We start from the raw sequence: 17,227 nt of genomic DNA on the forward strand, positions 1-17,227 counted from the left end.
CCGAGTCAAACCGGGAGTGTACGAGGTACCAATCGCAGAGCTGGAGCGTAGTCAGTAAAGCCAGGGTCAAAATGAAGCAAGGTCAATAATAATAGCAGGAGCAGCAGAGCCAGGAAACAGGAAAGAATCACAGGCAAAGGAGGAGCAGGAAATGCAGGTATAAATAGACAGAGGGCGGGAGCTAGCTCCGTCTGGCCAGGCTGTGATAGGCTCTCCCACTCCTCAGCCTCCCAGCCTGACTGGTAGAAGATCGTGTCACTCTCTCAGACTTAGGAGCAGGTGCAGACTGATTACCCACGGGCGTCAACACAGAAGCTGTGTCTGGCAGATCCTTTAGGCTGGATTCACACGAGCGTGGCGTTTTTGCGCACGTGGTGCTTTTCTGTTTGCATTCATCCTTTTGACAGCTGTTGCGCGAATCACGCGCGTCCCACGGAAGTGCTTCCGTGCGGCATGCGTGGTTTTCACGCACCCATTGACTTAAATGGGTGCGTGATTCGCGCAAAACGCCGAAAAAATGGACATGTGACTTTTTTAAAGCGTAGTCACGCTGAGTAAAAATCACGCACATGTCCGCACGGCCCCATAGACTAATATAGGTCCGTGCGACGCACGTGAAAATCACGCGCGTTGCACGGACGTAATTCCCGTTCGTCTGAATAAAGCCTTACAAATAGAGCCCAAACATCAGACGCCCCACAAATACAGATTCCCCCCAGATCCCTAAATACAGACCCTCAGTGCCCTTAAAATAGAGACTCCAGACTCTCCAAAAAGAGCCCCTGCAGTCCCCTAAAGAAGTCGACCACAGACCAGAACCCCTTAATGCACCTCCAAGACCAGATCTTTTTAAGGCCACTTCAGTTTTTTTTGTCAGGGTGCTATCCGTTGTTTTAACTGATAGCACCATGACACATTTATTTCAATCGGGCCATCCGTTGTTTTAACGGAGCCGTGCAGGTCCTACTCCTGACCATTTTTGACGGATCAGTCTTGGCCTTTTCATTGATTTGGTCCTTGAAATAACAGACTGCACACGGAAGCCGTCCGTGTTTGGTCCGTGTTTCACGGACTTGTCATTAGCGGCCATACAACGGCCGACGGAAGTGTGCATGAGGCCTAACAGACCACAGACCAAACTATTCCCTTAACACAGATCCAAGACCAGACTATCCCCATAACACAAACCCCAGACCAGTCCTTATACAGACCACAGACCCCTTTATACAGACCACCACTTAATACAGACCTCAGACCAGATACTCCTTTATACAGACACCAGACAAACGATACCTCTCCCTGCTCTTTCACTCCACTTTCAGGAGCTGCTGGACCAATCTTCTGGCATGGCGGACAGAGATTGGTGAGTTGCCTGTGATAACCATGTAGGTTTACTCACCAGGGGCTAAAAACTGGCCATTAATGTCGCCGATGAAAAATAATTACCGACACTGGCTTACTGAGCTGAACACTGGCATAGTTGCCAACAGTCCCGAATTTGACCGGGACTGTCCTGAATTTACAGAGACCGACCCGGCAAATTACTGTCCCGAACGTGTCCCGGCAACTGCCATATTCAATTGCATCTGTGTCCTCAGGACACAGATACAATTGAATACAATGGCAGAGCAGGAAACTATCTGCTCCCCACTCTGCCATTCACTCCTGGAGCTGAATCCCCGGCTACAGCGTTGCCGACACTCTGGCTTGGGATTTTTCTGATAGAGGGAGCCCCTGACCTCACTGTCCATATATGGACAGTGACGTCAGGGGCTCCTCCAGGAGCGGAATCCCCAGCCAGAGCGTTGGCAACATCCACTAGATAAGTTTTCCTGGAAAAAAAATCAAATGTTGGCAACTATGCACTGGCTGTACCCGTGCCTTCAGTAGTTAAGCACTGCTAACTAATATGAACTAAATGCCCTTTTACATGGGCCAATAATCGGGTGACCATCTGTCCCCTACTTCTTGCTAACTTGCATTTGGTATGGCAATATGGCAGCATGACTACACAGAGTTTGTTTGTAGTCTGTAACTATGGAGACACATACTGTAGCTCTGCATTTGAACATCATACACAAAACAGTAGGAGATTTTTTTTCATTCTGACTTTGCAAAATCGTTTAATTTTTTATTTTAGATACATTGGAATAATAAATCAAAAAAGTAACTTTTATTATGTAGATTAAAGAGAACCTTTCACCTGCCCACACATGTGCAGCTGAGGGCAGCATGTAATGGGCAGGGTTGCACAAACCCTGGGCACTTTACACTTTTTTCCTATCCTCCTTTATTATTTATATATCGGTGCCGTTATATTTGGTGCCCGATATTTAAATAACCTACTGAACTGTCACTGGGGCGTGTAATGGCAAGGGGCCGTGTTACTATGGCTGTGACACTGCCCAATCAGCTACGGACAGTATCACAGCAAGAGCCGGAGAGAGGAGAGCGTGTGCGCGCCCACGCGCAGCTCGGAGCTGCAGAAAAGGATAAGACTGTATGATCTTGTCTGCAGAGAGCTGAAGAGTGAGTCAGAGCGTGCGCGCGCACACGCTCTCCTCTCTCCGGCTCTTGATGTGATACTGTCCGTAGCTGATTGGACAGTGTCACAGCCATGGTAACACGTCCCCTTGCCATTACACGCCCCATTGACAGATCAGGTTGTTTTTTTTTTTAAATATCGGGCGCCAAGTATAACGGCACCGATATCTAAATAACGGAGGAGGGTAGGAAAAAAACGTAAAGTGCCCCAGGGTTTGTGCAGCCCTGTCTATTACATGCTGCACACGTATGGGCAGGTGAAAGTTTTTATTTAAAGCCATATTTTTTGAAATTTAAAATGTTCAATATAAGTCAATTATTGTCTATTGTTAATAAAGTTTAACTCGATCTGCTCCTACTTTGGGATATTCTCTCTACACTTATTCAGTCCCCAAGAGCAAATACATGTATACAGAACTAGCCCATGGACGCATTAATATTTATTTTTGCTTGTTTCAATAAACTTTATTGGCAATAAAACAGACAACCCATATAGTCAAGTGGATAAACATGTTATGTAACGATATACTGCCGTATGGACTGCACTTGATGTCGCCTTCAGTGGAAATGGCGGCATTATTTGTTACGGCTTCATCTTCATCCTTCTCTGCTGAGCAGATGGGGGACAGCGACCTTCATCTTTAATTTGGATTTTATTTGTCCGCTCTCTGAAATTTATACACAAGAATTAAACAAAAATGATATATAATTAAGAGCGGTACGAGACTTTTATCTGAAAGCACAAGCAGACTACTAGTATTTCTCAGTCTTTTTGTTTTTTATTTCGTCCTGCCAAGTCCTAAAATTTGGAGAGCTGAGGCCCATCAGGACTCAAAAACTTTTTAATGTATAGTAAAACTAGTAATGTCAGTGAGACTTTGCTAGTTTTACCAGTTATTAACAGGAGACTTTAGTGGCAACACGAGAACAAAGAGGGCTAAGCGGTAGTTGCTCTGTGTTGGGAGGCCCTGTATCACACCGGACTGTGGGCGCAATGTGGGCACTGTGAGCACTAAATGGGCATTAGATGCACTATTTATCTCAGTATAGTATGGTACTCTCTAAACACTATTTTGCTCTCCTATGTACAGTATAGCGCTATGTGGGCACTGTTTGACTATGTGGGCACTGTTGCACTCTCGCTATCACCTGGCACTATGTGGGCACAGTATGTCCTAAATTGGGCTCCATTTGGCTTTATATGGGCACTGTATGGCTTTTAGGCAGGCACTAATTAGCACTTTGTGGTTTCCATAAAGATACAGAATATCTCCATGGGGGAACAGTATGGGCACTGTTTTGCACTGCTGCTTGGCACTATATGGGCACTGTTTGGCTCTAAGTGGGCAAAATATGACACTAAATGGGTACTATTAGATTCTATGTGGAAAAAGTATAACACTATGTGGTTATTGTTTGGCTTTATGTGGGCACTATATTAGACTATCTTGGCAAAGTATGGCACCCTGGGCAATTTAGTATGTACTATGTATCTGAGCAGGCAATGTACTATACACTTGTACTATATGTAGCACTTTTTGGGCATGCATAACACTCTCTGGGCAATGTGTGCTTTATGATCTGGGCACTGAACAACACTATTTATTCGAGAACTGTATAGCAAAAGTGGTATATTACTAGATTAAATTTATGGCAAGTGCTGGACATCTTCACGGTCTCACTGAATCTTAGAGACTTGTTTGCCACAGGGTTGAGGTGTTAGAGGATTCACAATTCTCATGTTTTTTGCCTAATCTATAACTTTTGACATATCTCTTGTCAATAGAAAATAGTCCTGGAGGTACCCCTTCTGACCAGCAGATGGCAGCACAACCAAACTTATGAAGAGTTTTGATTTGTTTCCCATTTTTATTACAGAACTGTGATGTTATAATAATGTTATAATTTACCTGTTCTCCAAGCAGAGTTGACATTCATTTCCATAGGTATATCCATCTGTGCCACAGACTGGCTTATTCTCATAAGGACATGGGGCATCCTCATACCTGGAACACAAAGGCTGCACAGGTGTTATCACAGGAAACTATATACTGTATTAACCAGACTAAATTATAATATGGCACGAATAATGTATATAATGGATCCATTGTCTTATACCAATATTAGCCAAACATACTTGTGCTTCATGAATGTCACTGTAAAGCCACCAAGTACTATTTATGCATTTAGGACGCCCCCTATGTGTCAATGTCTGTTGCATTCTGATACGTACAAATCATTAAATGGTATTGCAGGATATTACAAATAAAAGAGATTTCTACCTTTACAGACATTTTTATATCTCCAATGCATCTAAAAGGGAAAAAAAAAATGAATCAACTTTGCAAATAGTCTTGGTTAAAAATCTCCTAGCGTTTTGTGCCTACAGCATCTATGCAGATCTATGTGTCTCCATAGTTACAGACTACAAACAAACCCTGTGCAGTGTGATCCTGCAGTCATTTGTTACGCTTTTCCATCTGTCCCCTACTTCTTGATAAATTCCATTTGGTGTATTAACAAAAAGTAGAGGACAGATGGGTGGAAATATGACTACACAGGGTTGGTTTGTAGTCTGAAACCATGGAGACACATAGCACTTTATTTGAAGTGTATACGAAAAATAGGTTTTTAATTCAGACTAATTACAAAGTTGTTGTTTTTGTTGCATTGGTGTAATAAAACAAAAATATACTGGTTGAAGAGGAGAAAGAAGGACCGCACATCTACAATATTAATCAATGAACATGAGGTTCTTAGTTAACATTTTGATCAAATTGTATAAGCCCACTTGCCACTTCACGGCGACCTCCGATAAGTGGGTCCCTACTCTATTGGTTTCAGCACCGCATGGCGGCGCCCACCACCACAATACCCAACCAGCAGAGGGAGCGGCCCAGAAGCACCCCTGCTGCCAGGCCAAGCCACCTTGGCACTGATCCACGTCCCCCCACAAGTGCAGAACTACAGCAACAGACACCACCACACGGCACCACAACAAGTGAAAAGATGGGATGAACTCACCTTTAGAAAACACTAATGAGGTCATTCCTAAATTAAAATCGGCTGGGTTAAAAGCGTGGAGTGCTGGTACCAGACATTGCGAAATGTTAACCATTCATTGATTAATATGGTGGATTTGCGGTCCTTGTTTCTCCTCTTCAACCAGTATAATAAAACTAAAAAATGTCTGAAATGGAGGACATAACCTTTAAAGGGTAAGTAAACGTTGAACAAACAGTTGAACGGTCCATCAAAAAGTTTTGATTGGTGGGGGTCCGAGCCAAGGCCGCCATCAGGAATTTCAGGGCCCCATACAGCTACATTTTCTGGGCCCCCCTACCGTGGCACCGCCTGTAAACGGTACTCCGTCCAGCACTATATCATGCTACCCAGGGCCGCCATCAGGGGGGTGTTAGGGGTACTGATGTGAGGGGCCCGGCCAAACCTAATTGAAAGGGGGGGCCCGGCAACTGCCGCGACTTGCCTTTGGTAAAAAAAAAAACAGGCCCCTGCAATGGGGCCCGTTTTTTTCACCAAGAGAATGTCATGAGCTGCGGGGCCCCCCCTCTCGTCATGGGGGCCGTCAAACACCGCCTGCGCGACCGATCGCGCGCACCCACAAACTCCCACGCGTGCGCACTCGCAAACTCCCGAATGTGTGCACTCGCGAGCGTCCGCGAGCGCGCACCGGCGACCGCACGCACCCGCGACCGACAGTGCATGCGTCCGCGAGCGAGCGCCTGCCCGCGCACCGGCGACCGACTGGAACCACGCACCGAATTTTGAGGCAGATTTTGACTTGCCCACACTATTTTGCCGCATTTTTTGCCCGCGGCGATTGGGGACAGCAGACAAAAAATGCAGCGAAAAATGCATTTTCTGCCTCCAAATGATTTCGATGGGAGGTCAGAGGCGGAACAGCGGAAAGAAAGGACGTGCTGCTTTTTCTTTTTTCCGCGACTGGCTCTCATTGATTTCAGATTAAATCAATGGGAGGCGGTTTTGGAAGTTGTTTGGTGCTGATTCTGACGCAGTGTCCGAGTCAATATCAAGGCCCAAAAACTCTGGCTTCCGCGGGTGAGCGCTTCCGGGCTTTCGCGGCTGCGCGCGCGGGCTATCTCGAGTGCGGGCTTTCGTGGGTGCGTGCTCGCGGACGCTCGCGAGTGCGCACGCGCGGGAGTTTCCTTGTGCGCGCGATCGGTCGCGCGCGCGGGCGGGCGGTTCGACGGCCCCCATGACTAGAGGGGGGCCCGCAGCTCATGACATTCTGTGGTGAAAAAAACGGGCCCCATTGCAGGGGCCCGTTTTTTTCTACCAATGGCAAGTCGCGGCAGTTGCCGGGCCCCCCTTTCAATTGGGTTTGGCCGGGCCCCTCACACCAGTACCCCTAATACCCCCCTGATGGCGGCCCTGGTCCGAGCACTGAGACCCCCACCAATCGCTAAAACGAAGCTGCAGAAGGGCTCGTGTGAGTGCTCAGCCGCTTAGTTTCTGCTCAGCTTTTTCCGGAGATCAATCTATCGGAGTACGGGCTCATAGACGCCCATACTCTGATACATCGGCTTTCAGTCAAACAGAAACGAAGCGGCTGAGTGCTCACACGAGCACTTCTGCTGCTTCATTTTAGCGATTGCTGGGGGTCTCAATGCTCGGACCCCCACCAATCAAAACTTCTGACATGTCACTATGACAGGTTAGAAGTTTGTTGAACGTTTAGTTACCCTTTAATATTATTATGGAATTACAATTATAATTATTATAATTGGAGAATTGGCTCAAAGTGAACAATTTACTTGTAGTTCCTGCAAATTCAGCTTTACTGTAGTATAACAGGGATCCCAAGCATTTCATCTTACCTCCATTGTCTTCTTCACATTTGGTGCTGCTAAGACTATGCCTGTGTATAGAATATAATGACAGTAAGTGTATTGCTCTGTATATGGTGCATTTAAAGGGCAACACCACACATTTTGTATTCTCACTATTCTTTGTCAGTTTAGATTGGGGCTACACAGCAAAAAAGAATCTACCAAATCAGAGGAGGAGAAGAGAAGAGACGAGGAATGGTTTTTTTTTTAAAAAAACAACATTTTACATATACAGCCATTACGCCTATTCAACCTATGCTTTATAGCCAGGTATTTTTTATCATAAGGTGGAATTGTTTATGACTGTTGCCCTCGGAGCAACTTTTTGTCATGCCCATTAGCACCAACAAAATTAAAGGGGGTTTCTGATTTTTTTGGTAAATAAAGCTTAATCATTGTATAGTGAGAAGTTATGCAACATTCTAATTTAATTTGTGTTTCAATTCTTCACCATTTGAAGATCTCTGCTTGTTGTCAGTGAATGGAAACCGTCTTTATTTACACCCAGAAAATCAAAACCCCCGCCTGATCATGTCCAGCTGACTCAGGTGCATAGCTTAATACCAGGTAGAGCTTTGAGCGGGGACCTCGCATGTTGAGTACTATGGACATACCCTTGTTATACATCCTATCGGATAAGTCCATCTAATGTGTGATTGCCCAGGATCATAACCTCTAAGCTGTATGTTCAGGAAAACCTAGAGTTAAAAATCCCACACCTTGTAGACAGGTAGAGCTGTAATCGAGCTTGTTGACTTCATTAGAGCGTTTTTGTTTTTTTAACTCTTTCCTTTCCAGAGAGCGCAGCTTAGAGGGAACACTATTCACAATCCTTGCTTTATGTATATCTGAGGCTCTCCTGGACTGTACTAGGACCACAACCTTTTTCTTAAATCTATGGACGGTGGCTTGACATTTTTGATTGGTAACAATCAATTACGAAGCCCCCCTCCTTAATCTGCCGTACCCATAACAAGCGGATCTCCAGTCAAGACAACCACTTTACATGGAGGACCTTCCAGCGATGAGCTATAAATACTGTCTGGTTACCTATATAATGGTATAAAATGTTGAATCTTCTCCTGAATAGAAGACTAACCTAGTTATCACTTCATTCTAGAAAGTATGGTGGTCGGTCTACAGCGGCACTTACCTGAGACCAGGCTGAAGATCAGAACTTTGAACAGGACGGGATACATTATGCTTCAGCTCTTCAGTCCTCCAGCGCTAGTTGTCCTGTATATGTAAAGCTCTCGTGTCTTATCTATAGCAGAAGTATGTGCAGGTCTCATCTAAGAGATTTATTACAACTGGAACATCAGTTCAATGTAGTAAATTTTATTTGATGATTTTTGAAGGTCATAGTCAGCGTAAGTCAATTTATAATGTTATTTCAGTTCAGGTGGCTTCCATAGACAATGTCCCAGATCCAGCGTCTTCTATCATTTCGACATGTTAAAAAACGACAGTCGTGGGTTTAGTAGAGCTAAGACTTTCAGCATTGCCCTGAACAAAGGGCTCCTGGTTCTAAGGCCCATTTGGCACAGGTCGACTTTTGACTTGTCCAGTTCTATAGTTCAGAATGTCTATAAACCTATTGACTTTTTGAGAGATAAAGCAGAGCGTGAGGAACCGTTGCTCCATTGAAATCAGTGGAAGTCATGGAAGTCTATGGAAAAAGTTTCAAGTCTTTGGAGCTTTAAGAGTATTGGAAATTGACCGAATGCCAGGGGCCCTTATTTCAGACGACATATTGTACTCCACAGGACTAAACCACGGGCAAGGGCATACAAACTTAAAGAAAGACCATGCGGTTTAAGTGGGGCCCTTGGACAAAGGGGCTCAGCTATTTGTGGACCCATACCCTTTTTTACTGGGTAGTGGGTACCTGTGCAAGACTCCCCACTGCATAGGAACTGCATTGTTAACAAATAAAGGTGTAGGATGTTGGCTCAAAAGTCATGAAAAGTGATAGGAGGAAACAAACACCAGGCCCTTCTGTCCTGCCACCATAACGGGGCCCCATTTTGATCTTTGCTATGTGGCCCTCTATTTTCTATGTATGCGATATCATTCTATTGTGACGAGAGAAATCTCAATAAAAAGTTAGATAACTACAGTTTTTTGCACAGATTCTGAGTTATTTGATGTGGTTTTTCTCTCCATTCATATATATAGCTTCTCTCAAAATTCTTCTGGTTGCTCTTGGAAACAGACAACAGCTTAGCTCCACCCTGCAGTCAGACATGTGACCCAACTGCTAAGCGACAACTGTGTAATTGTCATCTGAGCGCCTATAATGAGCAAAGAATTAAATTGTAGTTCAAAATTGAGTTTTCCTTCAAAATTTACTGTACCTTGAACCACCCAGAACCTCAACAAGAACAGAAGTATTTTAGCAATTTGGCCCAGACACCGACATCTGGTGTTTTTAACCTTTTTCTTCACACTATGAATAGTCATATTAGATGTCCGATGGAGATGCAGCCCCGCGATGTAAACAAACAGCGTGCAATGGGGATGCAGACAGCGGCTGCAAAGTAATTACACTTCTAGTGTAGGAACATGTTTTTTATCCCTTCCCTTTTCCCGTCCCTTGGTTGAGCTTGATGGACATGTGTCTTATTTCAACCGTACTAACTATGTAACTATGTAAGTACAAATGTCCTTTCAGTGTTTTGTTTTTTTTTTTATGAACTCGGAAAACCCCTTTAATTACTGCTTAATGAAAAGTTCTATTAGGGCATGACCACACGTGGCGGATTTCCTCCGCAACTGTCCGCATCAATGCCGCACAGAATCTGCGTTGCAGATTCTGCTGCGGATCTGCACAAAATGTGCAGTAAATTGATGCGGACTAGCTGCTGCGGACTGCGGGAAAAGTGCTTCCCTTCTCCCTATCAGTGCAGGATAGAGAGAAGGGACAGCACTTTCCCTAGTGAAAGTAAAAGAATTTCATACTTACCGGCCGTTGTCTTGGTGACGCGTCCCTCTTTCGGCATCCAGCCCGATCTCCCTGGATGACGCGCCAGTCCATGTGACCGCTGCAGCCTGTGCTTTGCCTGTGATTGGCTGCAGCCGTCACTTAGACTGAAACGTCATCCTGGGAGGCCAAAGCAGGGAGTTCTCGGTAAGTATGAACTTATATTTTTTTACAGGTTGCTGTATATTGTGATCGGTAGTCACTGTCCAGGGTGCAGAAACAGTTACTGCCGATCGCTTAACTCTTTCAGCACCCTGGACAGTGACTATTTACAGACGTCTCCTAGCAACGCTCCCGTCATTACGGGAGCCCCATTGACTTCCTCAGTCTGGCTGTAGACCTAGAAATACATAGGTCCAGCCAGAATGAAGAAATGTCATGGCAAAAAAGCAAGACGCATCCGCAGCACACATGACATGTGCATGACAGCTGCGGACTTCATTGCGGAACTTAGAATCTCCATTGAAGTCAATGGAGAAATTCCGCCATGAGTCCGCCACTGCTCCGCAACAGACAGAGCATGCTGCGGACACCAAATTCCGCTCCGCAGCCTATGCTCCGCAGCGGAATGTTACGCATCGTCTAAACGAACACTTCTAAATAGAAGTGGAAGTCAATGCAGAAACGGCTCCGCTGCGGATTAACGCTGCGGAGTGTCCGCAGCGGAATTTAAGTGAAATTCCGCCACGTGTGAACCCAGCCTTAAAGTTTCTATTATAGTTTGTGTTTCAGTTCCTCAACATTTTCAAGATCTCTGTTTGCTGTCGTGTTTACATCCAGAAGCTGAAAACCTGTACAGATATAATAATGTTTGCTACTATCAGATCCACTCTAAGGTTATGTTCCCGCACACCGGATGCGATGCGGATTTTCTTCAACAGAATTTTTTTCCTGCGTAAACGCTGCAAAAACCGCGGCAAAACAAATCTGTTGCAGAATCCCAGCTCCCTATTGAAGTCTATGGGCCAAACACGCAGCATCTCCGCCCAGAAGCCATAGCACAAATTGACATGCTATAGAATTGAATGTTGCACCAAAGAACACTTTCCACGTGACTTTTCTGCAATTTATTTTTTTCCGCAGCGTGGGCTTCAGATTTTCTACATTTCATGCACTCTACTGCTACTGTAAATGCTACGGAATTTCCACTGAGAGTTCCGTTGCGGAAACTCTGCAGCATTTACACTATGTGGGAACCCGGCCTAAAGCTACGATGTAGCGGAGAAAATCCACAGCGGATTTCGCCGTAAATAAGTGGCGATTCTGCAGCAAAATCCACATGTGATACATGCATTGTAATTGCAATATGCATTGCAAAGGGAAAAATTAGTCATCCGTGAAAATCAGCTTGTTCGGATTTTTGTGCGGATTTCTTCTGCTACATGTGAATGGGGTTTTAAAAGCAACATCCACTTGTATTGTACTGTATATCACAAATCCACAGCAAATCTGCTACTTGTGGTACCGACCTAATAAATTATCTGTGAGTAACCTAAACTCCCAGCTGATACACTTTACCCGGGGCTTGTGTAAGTCCTAATGTACATGGCTGTGCCCGTAATCACGGTCCGTGACTATGGGCATGGCCGGCCGCGGACAGCCACATGCATTTTTCGTCCCTTGCTCCCATATAAAGTTTTACGCCTCGAATTACGCCTGAAAAAACACCCCTAATACGCTTACAAACATCTGCCCATTGCTTGCAATGGGTTTTATGATGTTCTGTTCCCACGAGCCTTTATTTTACGCGTCGCTGTCAAAATACGGCGCGTAAAATGACGGCTCGTCAAAAAAAGTGCAAGACACTTCTTGGGACGTTTTTGGAGGCGTTTTTCATTGACTCCATTGAGCAGCGAAAAATGCGAGTTGTTAAAAAAATGTTTGCAAATCAGGAGATGTTTTCGCCTGAAAATAGCTCCGTATTTTAAGACGTTTTTTCTCACTGCGTGTGAACATACCCTTATTGTTTTTCTATATAATGTCAATGAAACTGGAGGTACGCTTTAAGATCAGTTAATTCTTTGGTTTTGTGACTGAACTTTCTATATCATTAATCTTCATGAAAGGCTTAGATAACATGTGTTGTGTTCGCTTGAAAAATGATGTTTCGCTTCCCCATTCCGGACAGTTTACATTTGATAATCTGTCCTTGTGTACACACGCAGGTACAAACATTATATATATAGTATTGTATTATAAACTTAATAACACTAAATTTAGCACCGAGCTGGTTTTCAATTCTCATCTGACATAGGGGGGATTCACACGAACGTGTAGTGGGTCCGTGCGGGCCGCGTGGTTTTCATGCGCCACGCACAAACCAATACAAGTCTATGGGGCAGTACAGACAGTCCGTGCTTTTTGCGCAGCGTTTGTCCGCTGCGCAAAAAGCGCGACATGCTGAATATCTCCGCGTATTTCGCGCATCACGCACCCATTGAAGTCAACGGGTGCGTGAAAACCACGCAGGTCGCACGGAAGCACTTCCGTGCGAACCGACTGAAACAGCGCACCAGCTGTCAAAAGGATGAATGTAAACTGAAAAGCACCACGTGCTTTTCTGTTTCCAAACATCCAAACGGAGTGTCTTTGAGATGAGCGAACCCGGACAACCGAACCGAACTTCACCGGGTTCGGCCGAACTCGTTTTGGCCGAACCCGGCAAAAAAATTTCCGGTACGCGACGTCAGGAGATAGTCACTGTCCAGGGTGCTGAAAGAGTTAAACTGTTTCAGCACCCTGGACAGTGACTTCCGATCCCAATATACATGAACGTGTAAAAAAAAAAAGAAGTTCTGACTTACCGATAACTCCCGGCTTCTTCCTCCAGTCTGACCTCCCGGGATGACAATTCAGTCCAAGTGACAGCTCCAGCCAATCACAGGCCAAGCACAGGCTGCAGCGGTCACATGGACTGCGGCATCATCCAGGGAGGTGGGGCCCGATGTCAAGAGAGGCGCGTCACGAAGAACGCGTCACCAAGGCAACGGCCGGGAGGGAAGTTTTCGGTAAGTACGAACTTTTTCTTTTTTTTTAACAGGTTTCTCGATATTGTGTTCGGCATTCACTGTCGAGGGTGCTGAAAGAGTTACTGCCGATCAGTTAACTATTTCAGCACCCTGGACAGTGACTGACGTCGACTAGACTCATCTCTATGATGGCGGCTGCGCGAAAATCACGCAGCCACGCATCATATACAGATGACACACGCAGCTGTCAAGTGGTTTTTGCGCGCGCAAAACGCAGCGTTTTTTGCGCGCGCAAAAACGCAACGTTCGTCTGAATCAGCCCATACAATGACACCAAAAAGTTAAGACCCAATGCGCTGGCCAATTAAAGCTACTATTCGCTTGTTCCCGAGCGGTCATATTGATAATTGGCCAGCATTAATCTTGATCAATTGTGCCGCCGTAAAATTGGTAAATGTAAATGCAGCTCATATTGACATTTAAAATAAACATTGCCGTCTAGTGCATGGCTCCCATGAGAGCCGTGGCAAGGCATCAATGACGCTCTTTATTTGTCAGGAAAGGGTTCTCTCTCTGCCAGGATCAAAAATTGCCCTGATGGTAATGTCCAGCAGATTCTCGGCACGAATTTTCGAACCAAAAAACATTCGATAGTAGATCGAAATGTTTTGTGGGCATAGGAGCCTTTACTATGCGTGATTGTCTTAATCTCTTAAAGGGATACTCCGGCAGGGAGATACAATATCATGTATTCTGCGCTCCACCTACCCTCTCCCTATAAATACATACTAACCTTGCCCCCGCTCTCCGGTACGTGACCTGAAGTCCTAGCGGTGTGTATCAAGCCATGTCCTGGACATATTTGTAGATATATCCAATCAACAGAGCAGCTTGTATTGAAATACATCCATGTAAATGAATAATTAAATGAATTGTAGGATAAGACAACCAATTTTCCATATACCCGCATAGGGAATTGTAAGTTGGTGCAGGGGGTCACCCATTTGGGACCCTCATTTGGTGGCCAGAGTAAAAAGTCGTTACAAAGAAAGGCTCTCGATCTGGAAGACATTGATTACACAGACATTGATTTTCCCTGGTTGAAGTAGATAGGGATAAAAAAAATTCAACTATAGAAAAAAAAGACCCTTACAAAACATAATTTACCAGTAGGGTCTTTTTTCTTTTTTTCAATGCTTTATTGCTTTTACAATGGTTCCTTCTCTAGGTTCCTCCTCTTGTGTCCATATGTTCTTGATATTTTTAACAGAAGATGGTCACCCCTGTCATCTGCTATGGCAAGTACACGAAGACCTCCGTCAGCCTTTAGCTGGTGACCTCTGCAAAAGTTGTAGTGACCTGAGATGATTTGTTATGGCATCAATGCAGTCAGCCAAGGCAGCGTTATCCAGTGGTGGTCTAGTTCTTGTGGCTGTATAAAGTAATACATAACTAGGTTATAGAGTTACGGAAGGGTCATAAGTCTATTAAAAGGGGATGTCCAGTCTAGAAAACCCATTCGCATATACCCTACAAGGGAATTCTGAGTTAAAGCCGTTTTTCAAGATTCCCCCTTATTCCTTACTGTAGACAATTTCTAGCCCATATTCCAATAAGGGCCTGTTCACATCACCGTTCGCTTTCCGTTCCGGGGTTCCCTCAGAGGTTTCCGTCAGGTGAACCCCGCAACGGAAAGTGAAAGTAAAACCACAGCTTCCGTTTCAGTCACCATTGGTGTCAATGGTGACGGAAACATCGCTAATGGTTTCCGTTCGTCACCATTCCGGTAGGTTTCCGTTTTTCTGACGGAATCAATAGCGCAGTCGACTCCGCTATTGATTCAGTCGGAAAAGCGGAAACCTGCCAGAATGGTGACGAAAATAAACCATTAGCGATGTTTCCGTCACCATTGATATCAATGGTGACTGAAACGGAAGCTGTGGTTTCACTTTCACTTTTCGTTGCGGGGTTCACCCGACGGAAACCTCTGACGGAACCCTGGAACAGAAAGCGAACAGTGATGTGAACAGGCCCTAACAAAAATCATTATTGACCTTCCCGTTACACGCCGCTTGTTGTCTTTGCTTCTGGATGTGCCATATACTGTGCTAGGACTGTTGGCTCCTAGCAAATGTGATCGGTATACAGAGGTTAAATGAAACATGGCGTCAGAGGTCATGTGATTCGCTGCGACAGCGGAGAAACGGGCCACTTTGGAGAGAGCAAATAAATTACAGAGTTAGTGTAGAGTCCTAATAAAAGTTTAACTAAAAAAAAAAATGTAATAGAGGGGGGTCCTCTGCTCAGGATTCTCATCTCTTGGCCAGAGAGGAGAATGGTTACAAAGAGCGTCTCTTTCTCTGGAGGACCTGTCCTATCCTGTATTACACAGACAACCCATTGATATGAATGGGCACTTGGTAGTGCCTAATTCACCCTGTGGTGGCGCTGCAGGCAAACTGAACACCTTTTGCCAGGTTTATTCACCGGACACAACTGATCACTGGGGTCCCAGCAGGGGGACAACTTGTGATCAGCTTATTGTCAAGGGACCCTTCGAACAAGTAAGAATTGACCAAAGTGGACAACACTCCTTTGGGTTCAACATAGAATTGTGCTATACCAACCTCTTCTTAGACCATGTCTTCTTCTACAACGTCTACACTGTCTATGTGACCTCTTCTTCCTCTTGTGTCTTCTTCTCTTGCGATGTTTTTGATAAGACATGGTTTCCCAAGACATGATGTTTTCTGTCATAGTACATAGGTCACCAGGAATCTACTGGGCCACCATTTTTATAGACTGAGACTATTGTGACTGCGTCTGTCATTGTCTGACAGCCTCTTATGTAATAGACAGTAAGGTGGCAACTGTTAACCTATCTCCTGACCTTCTCATATGAGTCTGTGGAAGAGGGTGGTAATTTATTTCACCATTCTGGTATTTTAGATCACGGGTAATATATTAGTGAAAATACCTAACTTTTTATGGTGCAGATAATCTTAGGGCGCAGATCCACTGACGGTGCATCATCAATATTTTATTAGTCTGGCAGTTGATGAGCCAACGTAGTCACCTGCCAACTGAGAAACCTGTTGCTAGGCAACAGCTTTATTTGGGCACTTCCTAACAAACACACGGCATGGCAAGATTTTTATTAAAGTATCTCTCATGCGTCTTGCCTCCTGGTATCCTTACATACATAACGTTTAATAGTGATACACAGGATTTTTTGTCGGGTCAAATCAACTAAATTGGCAGATAAGTAATTGAATGAAAACGAATGCGTATAAAAACCTTAGCAATCAATGTCCATTGCAAAAATCAGATTCCAGCTTTCTGATTGTTTGCGATAGTCAACACCATTGTTTATTTTTGTATTTTCCAAATGACCAGCGATGTAATTACAACTCAGGCTATGTTCACACCGACATCGGAGGCTATGTTTGGAATCTCCGTTCCGGTAAAATCGTGGAAACCAGAACAAAAACTCGTTAAAACCCATGACTGGCCTTAGTAGAGTCATGTGTTATTTAAACCATTTAACTTTTATTCACCCTTTTTTTGCCCACCGCCAAATAACGACACGTGACAACCGAGGTTGGATGTGAAATGGCCACAGCAGCCGTTTATTTATTTACATTATTTTAAATGCAATTTAATCCGAAACATTCAGATAACTCCTTTAGGAATTCGACCAGAGAATTCCTCCTATAATTCACATGACCCAACATGGGTCAGAATCAGAAATAACAATCAACATTATTAACACTTAACAGAGCAGGGGAAGTCCTTGAAGCCATTTAAACCGGATTTCCTTTAAGTTAGCCATCTGCACACCACCACCAACTCTTTACCTC

At 44.6% G+C, this 17,227-nt stretch overlaps 1 protein-coding gene and 1 long non-coding RNA gene across 5 annotated transcripts in view; one reads left to right on the forward strand and one right to left on the reverse strand.

Moving 5' to 3' along the window:
• Positions 1-9,528, forward strand: part of LOC142660850 (uncharacterized) — a 35,033-nt gene extending 25,505 nt beyond the window's left edge. Inside the window, exons 3-4 of one of the 2 annotated variants that reach the window (XR_012850575.1) lie at positions 7,543-7,685; positions 8,536-9,528. This is a non-coding gene — a long non-coding RNA (uncharacterized LOC142660850). The remainder of the gene's footprint in view (positions 1-7,542; positions 7,686-8,535) is intronic. The other variant, XR_012850576.1, reaches the window with a different exon arrangement.
• LOC142660849 (trypsin inhibitor ClTI-1-like) lies at positions 3,036-16,225 on the reverse strand. 3 transcript variants are annotated; one of them, XM_075837796.1, is made up of 6 exons: positions 15,995-16,225; positions 14,535-14,799; positions 8,569-9,709; positions 7,404-7,444; positions 4,455-4,564; positions 3,036-3,212 (listed from the first exon to the last, which is right to left on the reverse strand). In XM_075837796.1, the coding sequence occupies exons 3-6, from the start codon at positions 8,612-8,614 to the stop codon at positions 3,128-3,130; spliced, it is 282 nt and encodes a 93-aa protein (XP_075693911.1). In that variant the 5' UTR covers positions 8,615-9,709; positions 14,535-14,799; positions 15,995-16,225; the 3' UTR covers positions 3,036-3,127. The 3 variants fall into 3 exon arrangements, 1 of the variants encoding a protein (XP_075693911.1); XR_012850574.1 differs by lacking the exons at positions 3,036-3,212; positions 4,455-4,564; positions 8,569-9,709 and having other exon boundaries at positions 15,995-16,169; XR_012850573.1 differs by lacking the exons at positions 3,036-3,212; positions 4,455-4,564; positions 7,404-7,444; positions 8,569-9,709 and adding an exon at positions 14,414-14,428 and having other exon boundaries at positions 15,995-16,169.
• Between the last annotated feature and the right edge of the window lie 1,002 nt (positions 16,226-17,227).

Source organism: Rhinoderma darwinii, chromosome 9, assembly GCF_050947455.1.
Source record: "Rhinoderma darwinii isolate aRhiDar2 chromosome 9, aRhiDar2.hap1, whole genome shotgun sequence".
NCBI classification, from domain to species: Eukaryota; Metazoa; Chordata; class Amphibia; order Anura; family Rhinodermatidae; genus Rhinoderma; species Rhinoderma darwinii.

Coding starts and splice junctions, on each gene's coding strand:
- LOC142660849 (XM_075837796.1), bottom strand. CDS start 8,614: ATGTATCCCGTCCTGTTCAAAGTTCTGATCTTCAGCCTGGTCTCAG. Junction 4,565..7,403: donor ATGTGAAGAAGACAATGGAG/GTAAGATGAAAT, acceptor ACACCTGTGCAG/CCTTTGTGTTCCAGGTATGA. Junction 3,213..4,454: donor CAACTCTGCTTGGAGAACAG/GTAAATTATAAC, acceptor TATAAATTTCAG/AGAGCGGACAAATAAAATCC.